The sequence below is a fragment of the Ailuropoda melanoleuca genome, chromosome 15 (genome assembly GCF_002007445.2).
Source record: "Ailuropoda melanoleuca isolate Jingjing chromosome 15, ASM200744v2, whole genome shotgun sequence".
NCBI classification, from domain to species: Eukaryota; Metazoa; Chordata; class Mammalia; order Carnivora; family Ursidae; genus Ailuropoda; species Ailuropoda melanoleuca.
This window is the reverse complement of record NC_048232.1, coordinates 87107034-87118246: the sequence shown is the minus strand read 5'-3', so window position 1 is coordinate 87118246 and position 11213 is coordinate 87107034. Positions and strand designations below refer to the sequence as shown.

General features: G+C 57.5%; 1 protein-coding gene across 4 annotated transcripts; it reads right to left on the bottom strand.

Moving 5' to 3' along the window:
• Nucleotides 1–1461: 1461 nt before the first annotated feature.
• Nucleotides 1462–10887, bottom strand: UPK3A (uroplakin 3A). Of its 4 annotated transcripts, XM_034644226.1 has the most exons (7): nucleotides 10745–10887; nucleotides 9498–9653; nucleotides 9138–9407; nucleotides 7905–8184; nucleotides 6264–6346; nucleotides 4513–4645; nucleotides 1462–3072 (listed from the first exon to the last, which is right to left on the bottom strand). In XM_034644226.1, the coding sequence occupies exons 1-7, from the start codon at nucleotides 10794–10796 to the stop codon at nucleotides 2913–2915; spliced, it is 1134 nt and encodes a 377-aa protein (XP_034500117.1). In that variant the 5' UTR covers nucleotides 10797–10887; the 3' UTR covers nucleotides 1462–2912. The 4 variants fall into 4 exon arrangements, with proteins under 4 accessions (XP_034500117.1, XP_034500118.1, XP_002922955.1 ...); XM_034644227.1 differs by lacking the exon at nucleotides 4513–4645; XM_002922909.4 differs by lacking the exon at nucleotides 9138–9407.
• Nucleotides 10888–11213: the final 326 nt, after the last annotated feature.

The window sequence follows — 11213 nt, the reverse complement described above, 5'->3', positions numbered from 1 at the left end:
AGACCCAGAAGTCGCACTGACTCCCTTTGGCCCTTCCTGCCCTTGCCGTGTCCTGAGCTGGGAGCCAGGGGGTCACGGACATGAATCCGCCCTCCAGCTCGGTCTAGACACCGCTATCAACGACGACACCCGCGAGCAGGGCCTGTGGTGGAGGGAGGGACAGTAATGACAGCTGACACACACTGTTCCATTTCGTCCTCACCAGCGCACAGTGGGTGCTTTCTGCACCCCACTCACGGCTCCTTCTTTACAGATGAGCACACAGAGCCTGCATGAGGGGCAATGGGTCACCTAAGGTCTCCCGGTGGACAGGTAAAGTCAGATCTGTCTGGTGCCAGAGAGGCCGTGCTTCACTCACAAGACCAGCAGCCTCTCCCAACGGAGTCTCCTCGGGGCCAGAAGCAGGGCCTGGTTGATGCTCCCTGGGGAGCGGAGACTCATCACCAAGGGAGCTGGGTCTTTCCTGAGCAACGGACGAGCGATCATTCATTTGCTCACTTACAGCCCCAGCACGTGTCTGCCCATCTGTGTTCCAGCGGCTTGGTCCCTTCAGCTTTTGGGTCATGAGCTGGTGCCACAGGGTCTCCCTAGCTGGAGGTTTATGTTCCCTGGGGCCTCAATCAGCCAGGCCGGTGGAAAGAGGACTCGGCATCATGAGACAGCCACTGACCAGCCGCTCCAGTGAGGGGGGAGTTGCTGCTCACAGAGAGGGGTTTGGGTTGCCTGGGGGTCTTGCTTTTCAAATGGGGGGGAGGAGGGAATGGATCCAGACCCAAATCCATTGAATAATTCTGGGGCCCTCTCCACAGTGACCGATGCACTCCAGCTGGTTTGGTACTAAAATAAATACAGGTGACGTGGCTGGCGGGAATGCATAACGGTACGGCCACTTGGAAAACAATTTGAAGTTTCCTCAGAATGTTAAACATAGAATGGCCATGTAACCCAGCAATTCCACTCCTTGGTACATACCCAAGACATCTGAAAACAGGTGTTCACACAAGTACGTGAAGACGTATGCTCAGAGCAGCCCTGTTCTAAACAGCCAAACTGTGGCGCGATAACCAAGTGGTGGAAATAACCCAAATGGCCACCAATGGATGAACGAGAGATCCATACAACAGACTACTTACTACTCAGCCATAAAAAAGAACGAAGCTCTGACACCTGCTACAATGTGAGTGAACCTCAAAACAGGATGCAAAGTGAAAGCAGCCAGGCACAAAAGGCCGTATGTATGCTCCATTGATGTGAAACATCCCGAGTAGGTGACTCTGCAGATGCAGAAACCAGATGCGTGGCTGCCAGGGACACGGGGTGGGGGAGGAGGAAATGGGGAGTCACTGCTTCATAGGTACAGGGTTTCCTTTCGGGGTGATGAAAACTTCCCGGAACTAGGTAGTCGTGATGGTTGCATAACGTTGAGAATGTACTAAATGACACTGAATTTTTTTGCTTTGAAATAGTTAATTTTATGTTATGTGAATCTCACCTTAATTAAAAATAAAATAAATACAGGCATGTTATAAAGCAGAATGCAAACTTGCATGAATTTCCAACCACAGCAGACTTCCAGGGAGCTTTGCCCTCCTCTGCTGCTGCTGGAGATTCTCCGAGGGACGCTCTGGAAGGACTGTCCTAATGGAGGGAGGGCTGGGAAGGATGCACAAGACGGGGGAAGTGGGAATTCCAGTGGCTGCCCAGGCCATCCTGCTGTGTCCTAGAAGACAGTCTTGAGGGATCGGGAGCAGGTCCAAGACTTACCTGGGCTGGTGCCCTCTTGAAAGCAGCATCATGGCTCCCTCCCGTCCCCACTGCCCAGTGCCTGGGCTCCTCTCAGCTCCTGGGACCCTCAGCTGCTCTGGCTTCTCCTGACCCCTCCCTGCTTTTAGGCTTCTTCCCACAACTTCTGCCTTCTCAGCTTTGGAAGCCTCTAGCGGATCTGCGCATGTCTCAGCATCCGTGCCCCCAGAGGACGATCTAGGGCCCTCAGAGCACCCCATCCCACCACTGCTGATAAAGGCCAATGGGGAGCCACACTGCCACTCAGGAATGTGGTCTTACAGCTGACAGTGTTCCTGCTTTATAACCCAGTCCTGCTCTGACAGACTTCTTCTTTTGGTGATGGCAAGTGGGACCATGACTCGTTTCGCACCTTCCCCAAAGAGAAGTGGCCTTGCTACCTGGCTCGGAAGACAGAAGTGAGTCATCTGAGCCGAGAAGCAGGACTGGGAGAGTCCCTTCACTCCCCAAGTGGACTTGCTGAGTCCTGAAGCCTCCTCTGCCCGCCCACCATGGGGCTTTCAGGGAAAGCTGAGGAGGAGCCTTGAAATTAGCAGTTTACATCAGCCCATTTTACAGATGAGGAAGCTGAGCCCCAGAGGGAAGAAGATGGCTGCTGGGGCTGACAGGAGCCGCCAGCAGCTGCCCCTGGAGGCCCAGTTTGGCTTCCAGTACCTCGTAAACAGTGAACCCCAAACACCATCTAATGACTGCACACACAGCCTCTCAGGACCCACCCCCCAGCTCACCAGAGGCGATCGGGGCGGGGGGGCTGGTTCCCCCATCTTCCAGATGTTCCAGGTGTTCTGACAACCCCGGTTTTCCTAATCTTCACCACCTCCACTCTGACTGAAAATCAGCCTCCTGCCCCCACCCTCTCGAGAAACAGTCCAACCCCTCCCTAGGACGTGGGCTCATTCACTCATTCGTCCACCTTCTCACTCGTTCATTCCGTCTATCTCTATTGAACTCAGAATCTTGGGAAGATTTTATTGAAAGTGTTCCTGCAAGTTGGACCAACATGCCTTGTTTCTCTGTGGGTGGGGTCAGGGCGTGAGCCCCTTGCTCCGTGCAGACCCCTGGGTGAGGCCAGAGGGGAGAATGCAGAAGCCCAGGAGTGGTGCCCGGGTTCAGTCCTGGAGCTTGCTGGCAAACACCTCAGCCCTGTCCAGCGTCGGCCCCCGGTTCACAGACGTGTATGCAGTCTCCGAGGTCCCCGGGGACCTGGGGACGGCCTCCTGCGTGATTTGGGAGTCGTGTGTCGTTTCCCTGTCCGAGCTGCCCGTGTCCCTGACCGAGGGGATGGAGAGGGCAAGGGTTAGGGGCACAGAGCAAGCCTAAACTCCTCTAGCTGGTCAGGGACTTGCTACTTACACACTGCTTTCACAGATGTCGTCTTAGGCATGCACAGCAAAGAATGACCAGACAGAATGAACAAGTGTAGGTGGGAGCCAGGAGGAGGCTTCCCGGAGGAGAGGACAGTTAGTATGCCCTGAGGGAGAAACGTGGTGCTGAGAAAGGCATTCCAGGCATGTGATAGGAAGGGCTAAGAGTTCTGCCGCAACAGTGGGAAGCTTGGTGGAGCTGGAGCTGGGGTGGGATGGAGGAGGGATAAATGGAAGAGCCAGGCCAAAGTCAGATAACAGGACATTCGTTGCCAGAATAACGTGTTGTCCAAAAGGAGGGAGGGACAGAAGCAGGTCCTGACGGCTCCCAGGTCTGGCCAGACAGACCAGACTCTTGGTGGCTAATCTTATCTATTATTTGTTTTTATTACTTAAATGGCAGAGGGCAACCAGATGTGCAAGTTCACTGCCCCCTACTCCATTCCCCACCCACGTGGCTTTTTCCACCTGGCTAATTCCTGTGTCCACTTAATCCCACCTACTCCGAGAAGCTTTTCCATCTGCTCCGCCCATCCACGCTGGGACAGGCACCCCTGCCATTTTCAAAGCCTTCCAGGGGCTCCCTCCCTCTCACTCAGAAGCACACGATTCATCCCTGTCCTGGAGAGACTTTGCTCCTGCTGCTCCTTCCTCCAGGAAGCCCACCCTGGTGCTCCAGGCAAGATCTCCCTCACCCTCCTCTGAATTCCCACAGCACCTGCTGATGCCTTGCTTCCCCCCCTGGGCCGGCCTCCCAGGATTAGGGGCTTGGGCGCACACCCGACATCCCCCTGCACAGCCTTGTTAGATTCTCCGGACACCCACAGGACGCCTCAAGTCCTAACCCAAACACACACCCATTAGAGCTGGGTAGCATCAGGAGATGCTCTGTTTTAACTGGCTATGTGACCTTGAGCCACCCTTCCTCCACTGTGCTCTCAGTTTCCCCACCTGTCCAGACAGTGGGTGAGTTATGACAACAGCAGCTCGTGGCTGTGGAGCATGCAGGTGCTGCCCTAAGAACTCTGTAGGGATTATGTCACTTAACCGTCACGACTCCACAGGGAGGATAACACTGATTAGTGTCCCCATTTCCCAGATGAGGAAGCTGAGGCATAGGAGGAGAGGTGTGGGAGCTGAGACCCACGCACAAAGCGTCACTGCTGAGCCCGTCCCTGCCCCGCTGAATGACCCCGACACTGCTCGCCTCTCACCGGACCCCACCCCACCCAGGGTGGAAGGCAGCTCCCTTGCCTTCCGGGCTCGCCCCCACCTCGGAAGACCCTCCGGGGGGAGCATGCCCAGGGTGCCCCCGAGTCTTGCCCTGCAGTGGACGGGTACTCACAAAAGGCTGAGGACAATGGCGCCCGCAAAGGCGATGAGCAGGAAGAAGGGCAGGGAGCCCAGGATGGACGTGACAACGATCATACCCCCGCTCCTCCGGCCCGGCCACGTGTCGATCGCCGCGTACGGGGTGGCTGACAGGACACAGGCCCGCTTACTCCCCAGACCCTGCTCCCCTCAGCCTTCTCCCAGGGACACACGGGGCCCCCCCGGCCTGGCAGCCACAGATCTCAGGATGAAGCCGGGACCCGGGTCAGAGTCGGTCTCCCCCCAGGTCCGAGGTGCAGTTAACTTGTGAGCCCCACGTCCACTTCCCAACTCCCTCGTGTGTCTTGTCTCTTCCTCTTTTAACTGTCTTTCTGCATAATTTAAAATTCTAAATGAACTCAACTCTTCTGGTGAAATGGAGGGGACCCGGATTATAAGCAATTAAAGATGCGACAAGGGGCCCCGGTCTAAGGGAGCCGGGTACACCACGGCTCCCCCTCTGCTCTGGCCCATGTCACCCTCCTGGAACTAAGTGAACAATTTATAGGGCCTCCTGTAAGCGGCCGCTTTCCGGCCACTGTCCCATGAAGACCCGACAAGACCCGCATTCTGCAGATCGCTCACCCACTGAGGGAGGCTGAGTCCCTGTTCAAGGGCACTCGGACTCCAGACTCAAGTCTACAGGTCTATCTGGTCCCAAAGGGCACACTCTCCCCACACACAGACCTCAGGCCCTGCCCAAAAAGAGCCAGGCCTGCTGCTTTTGTCTGGATTACTCCAAGGAACCCTGCTGCGGGTCAGAGCAAGGCTTTTTCTTCCCACTTCTCAGATGTGGAGACTGAGGTCCTGAGGGGTTCACAGAGCAGAGGCGCAGAGGCTGGGCTGGAACTCAGCACACTCGGTCCCAGGGCAGCCCTGTTGCAGGGGAACCGCAACACACGGGCGTGCCACAGGAAGGGTGGGTGGGGGCCACGCCCGCCACACGTGCACACATGCCTGTCTACGCCCCTCACTAGCCATGTGACCTCAAGCAACACTTCAGAGCTACTGAGGCCCCAAAGCTCACCATGGGGGTGGGGGAGGGGCTCTACAGGTAAAATTCTCTGCTCTAGGCTGAGCCGTCCTAGCATGAAGTCTCATCTTGGGGGCCAAGGTGTGGGGAGGGGGCTGTAAAGTTAGGGTCGGGTGCTGTCAAGATTACCGTCGGAAATCTCTTCCATTGCCTCTCAGGTTCAACAGACACGATTATGTGCATAAACCTCAGATGTGTGTTGAGAACCTGGATGGAGGCTTGAGGAGGGACAGGGCAGGACCGCAGGCAGATGCCTGGGCCTCTGAGCCCCCCCCCCACCTTCAGGAAACCCACCCAGTCCCCAGATAACAGTGTGGAGAGGTGGGCACCCCCTGCACTGAATCCTAGACTCCGGAGCCATCCAGAGCTATCCAGAACCATCTGGAGCCATCTCACATGGCTGTGAGGTCTCAACAAAGGGCTGGGTTAGAATGGAAACTCCATGCCCCTTGGAGGCAAATGCCTTGACTTCAGTCATGCCCTCCGACCCCTCTTCACCTGCCTCTGCTACAGCTCCTGGTCCTCAGGGAACGGAGGGGAGGGGGAATTTCAGGTCCAACCATTTTAAGATGCATTTTCCCCCTCAACCCAATGGCCTGCCTGTGTCTGGGGAGACTTTTCTGAGGGACAGCCTGAGTATGCTTTCCCGGCTTCCCCTGAGGGTCGCCCCCCAGCCCAGCCCCGCCACTTACGCCGTCTGGTGCAGATGGGGTCCGACCACAGGGTCTGGTCCTGTACCAAGCCCGTGGACATATTGACAAGGACGTATTTGAACCTGCAGGGGGACAGAGAGAACGGGGACTTCTGTCCATCCTGTGCGCCCCGACCACAGGCAGGTGGAGGGATTAGGGTGGCGGGTGTGGGGGGCAGAGGGAGTCCTTCTAGGAGACGCAAGTCTAGACGGCCACTGGGTAAGCTCTGGGCAACAGGACAGTGCTGGACTTGGCATTGATGCTGTTACCCCCTATTCCTGCCCCTGGACCCTTTCCATGAAGACTTCGGCGTCAGTGGCCCTCCTCTCAGCTCTCCGTCTGGGGCCCCCTGTTTCTACATTATCTACAAGACGAGTGTAGTCTATTTGCTGAATATCGACCCACGTATCCTTGTAGCATTCTTGCCTTCCACCATTCCCAGCCTGGTCCTTGGTTCACAAAAGGGACTTAAAAAAGAAAAAAAGGAATAATATTCATTCCCCACCCAACTGCCCTGGGTCAGGGCTTCCCTCTTACATAGAAAACCCCAGCTGAGAGTCACTAATCATGAAGAAAGATCAGCGCAAGGTTCACAGAGCCCGCTCGAGGCTTCAGATGCGGTCAGTTTTAAAGGATGGGTATTCTGAGAACTCAAGAACCAACAGCCTCTCATTTAACACTTCCAAAAAACGAAGACCCTTAAAGTCTCTACAGCCTCAGGGGTTTTGCCTGATCTTCTATTTCTCCGGGTTTGAAGAGGAGAATTCCAGAAGCCGGGATATGTGCCTTGTGTCCCCAGGTAGGAAGTTTGAGGAGGTAGGTGGAAGGGGAGGTTTTCCCACATTAAGAACAAGGTCAGAGGTAAGAGGTTGAGGCCGGGGAAGAGGACACTGTGGCTTTTCCCTGTGGCCGAGGCCAAAGGCGAGGCAAGCCCTCTGACAGGATGGCAGGTGAGCAATGGTCTCGGCCCCGGTGAGCCAAGCAGGTACAGGGACTCCAGCCTCAGGCGTTTCCATGGTAACGGGAGAGGGTGTACCCATGGCTTTGGCACCAGGCGAGACCCCATGGCCATGGATCAGAGCTGAGCCCCAAGCTCTGCACAGAGAAGAAATGAGTGTGGAGAGGAATCAGGGACCTGCTGGGGTTGGGAGAGGGGGCACAGAAGGATACACCGGAAGGAGGTAGGAAGACACAGAGGATGGGGTGGGAGCTGGAAAAGCCTTCAACGGGGCTCTAGTTCACGTGGGGTCACTGCTTGAAAAGCAGTGACCCCCTTCCCTCTCTGGACCAGCTAGTTTCCTCCCCTGGTGAATGAAGCCGATTGGGTAAGTAACTGGAATGCGGGCGATGAGCCGGGACCACGCGCACAATTTGTGGAGCCCAGAGCAAAATGAAAATGCAGGCCACCTGTTAAAACAATGAAGAATTTCAAGATGGCAATGGCAGAGGACTAAGCCAAGCAGGGGTCCTTCTGAGCACACGGGGCCCTGGCCCGGCCCCACGGCCCGAAGCACGCCCCTCCAGGAGACCCAGAACAGTCCTGGCACACGAAATAGGGCCTCTCACGCCTCACCCCTCCTGGGTCTTCCTGAGTGGGGGCCGGGGCATAGCTGCCACTGCCCCGCAGCCGCTCACACCCACCTGTATTCCGTGGCTGCTGACAGGGGCGGGTTGCAGAGGCCCTGGAAGTTGGGGTCGGACAGGCAGGTCCCGTTGGCACCCACCCTGACCAGGTATGCATTCAGGATTTCGGAGGCCCGGGCCACATCCCCTACAGCATCCAAGCTGGGCAGGTCGCTGCAGGGGGTAAGGTCAAAGGCCGTGGCCTTGTAGGGGCCTGTCCTCCCTCCCTCTGTCTGCTGGAACGTGGAGCTCAGCGGGGTCCTGCTGCTGTCCTGCACGGAGGCGTTCCTGGAGCTGGCTAGAGAGACAGTGTCAGCAGTGAGGGTCCTGGCCACGCCGGCTGGACGGGACTCACTCAGCTGGTCACCCAATACCCCAGAACACCCACTCTGAGCTAGTGCTGTGCTGTGCCATGGGGTCCCAGGCGACGGCAGGGTCAGGTCCTGCCTCAGGGGCTCCCTGTGCATTGGAGGAGATAGACAGGAGCACCCCCGACTTCAGGCAAGAGGAAGGCTCCTCTTCCTACAGGCAGGTAAGATCTTACAGGTCCTCCCACCCCAACAGACTTCCGTCACTTTCCCCCTGAGAGTGCTGGATCTTTTTTTTTTTTTTTTTTTTTTTAGATATGTTTACTTATTTGGGGGAGAGAGAAAGAGGAGTGCAGCTGGGAGGGGGAGAGGGGGAGGGAGAAAGAGTCTCAAGCAGACTCCCTGCTGAGCACAGAGCTGGCTGCAGGGCTCGATCTCATGACCCTGAGATCATGACCTGAGCCCAAACCAAAAGTCGTTGCTCAACTCACTGGGCCACCCAGATGCCCCTGGATCTTCTCTTCTGCAAAATGAGAAAGGGGGGGTCATGTGGTACAGGGGAAATAGCATGGAGTCACATAGACCTATGTTGGGTCCTAGGTCCCTTCCTTACTTGCTGGGTGATTTTGGATGACTTGCTTTACCTCTCTGGACCCCCGTCTGTGAAATGGGAGAGAAACAGCCCGCAGTATGCACAGACTGGGCCCTGGCCCAGGTGACAGCTCTGAACGAGCTGTTGTAAATGACCAGCTGCCAGATATGCCAGAGGCTGTCCCTGGGTTCCTTCTCCCAGCAGCCCAGGGTTGCTCCAGTGAACAGGCGGGGCTGGCCCAGAGCACATGGGGCCAAGTGCCTGGTTCCCCTGGCCAACGCCAGGTGAGACTCAGCTGGGGAAGCCTGGGGAAGGGCTAGGCCTTGAGACACCGCAGAGATCCGGACTCACTTTCCAGCTGGAAGCTCCCACGAATGCCTTGATTCCTTGCTCTGTGATGGGACAGTTGTCTTGCAGGCTGGTCGTAAACATTAGCCCCAAGGTGCATGAAGCACCGAGCGTGATGGATGTGCTCAGTGATGGGCGCTGTCTCTTTCTCTGCTAGCCTGCACATCTCTCCAGGGCAAGGGCGCATGTGGGGCTGCAGTGCACAGCCCAGGGCTGGCACCGAGCAGCACAGGTGCCTGCCAGTGAGGTACACGGGGGAGCTGAAAGACAGAGCTAGAACATCTGACTGCCTGCCTCCTGTCCTCCTCCCTGCACACGGGCCAAAGACCCTTTCCGTGCCGCCGAGGGAAGCAGAACCCTCACCTAGATCGACGAGAACATAGAGGTAGATCTCATAGGTGCCGTCGAGCGCCGCCGAGCTGTCAAACATGCAGAGAGGCTTTTCCAACGCCACAGTGGTGAGGGTGGGGTTGTTGGTGGCAAAGGTCACACTGGCCAGTTGGGGCTGGAGGTTCACACCTAGAGGAGGCGGTGAGGACAGGAGCTGAGCCCCAGTAGAACTGTCCACACCCATAGGCACACTCTGTGCACCCCCCGCCCCGTGTCTGCATACAGTAACTGTGCACCTAGGGCATACCAGGCGCTGGGGTTCACCCTCCCCACAGGCCATCTCAGGAATTTGTCTCAGACCAGGCAGCATCCCTGCCCCCACCAGCCATCCCCCACCCTCAAAACCAAGCAGTCCAGCCTAACTGCTGCCCTGTCTCTCCATCCACAGACGGTCAATTGCCAAGAACCCCATTGCCTCTCCAAGCATCTCTTCACCCAGTCAGCCCAGTCTGGGAGTTCTACTCTCTTCACTTGGACCCCAGGAACAAGCCTCCCCCCTCCCAGTCCTTTGCTCTCTAACAGGCAAATCTGACCCCATTGCTTTCCTGCTAGGCCCCTTCTGTGACTCCCCACTGCATTGAAAGGGCCTCCAACACAGTCCAGCCTCTGTGGAGGGGCATCAAAGTCCCGGAGCTCTGAGCTTTGCTTCTTTGGGTCTCTAGCCTCACCCCAAAGCAACCCCACCCCACCCCATCCCACCCCATCCCATCCCATGCTCCAGCCATGCTGATGGACCGTGGTCCGGAGATTCCTAGGATAGACCATGCCGCCCTCCCTCCTTGAACTTGCCCACACTGCCTCTTCCCCCGAAATGTCCCTCCGTCTCCTCCAGTCCAGGCATCTGCAGCCTCTTGTCCAGCCCGTTCTCTGCTCTCCCACAGTCCCCTGTGTGCTGTCTCTCACAGCACCCATCACAGGGACCTGTGATCCTTGACCCTGGAATCCCCACCCAAGGAAGCTTATTAATCAATGTTGTCTTTATTGTCAATATCCGAATCCCCAGAGCCAAGGGGGTTGGCACAGGGCTTGGCACAGAGCAGGCATCCTGCCTGTTCCTGGAGCCAATACACGAAGTTCCCGTTCCCAACGCTGTTTCCACCCCGGCTCCTCTCAGGACTGTGGGAGGGTCGGGGCCTCGGACTCAGCTGCCTGCCCTCCCGGGACACGGGACACGGGACACGGGACACGGGACACGACCCCTTCTCCCCTTCCTCGCTCACCCACACCGAGCGGCAGGCAGCCGAGGGCCAGCAGGGCCCAAAGCGGAGGCATCGCCCTGAACAAGCCGCGGGGGCGCTGGCGAGGTGTTCCAGGGGGTCCGGAGCCCAGCGCCTCTCCGCCTCTCCGGGTCTGCGCACCTGGCGGCCCGGGCCCTCCCTCGGCGCGCCCCGCCCCCGCCTGCGCCGGCCAATCCCTGGCCTCCTCGCGGTCTATTTGCATACGCCCGCCCCGTCTACCCCGCCCCGCGGCGTGCCGGAGACACACACAGCGCCCGTGGGACCTTCCCCGCGCCTTTACCGAAGCGCCTACTGTGTGCAGAGGCTGGGGCGGCGCTTTCACCGCGTCTCTCGCCTAATCAGACCTGGGGGTGAGGGCAAGACATCCCCTCTTTGAGCCGCAGTTTCCACACAGGGAAATGGGGGCGCTAATTCCTACAGCTATTTATGGAGATCCTACTAAGTGCCAGGT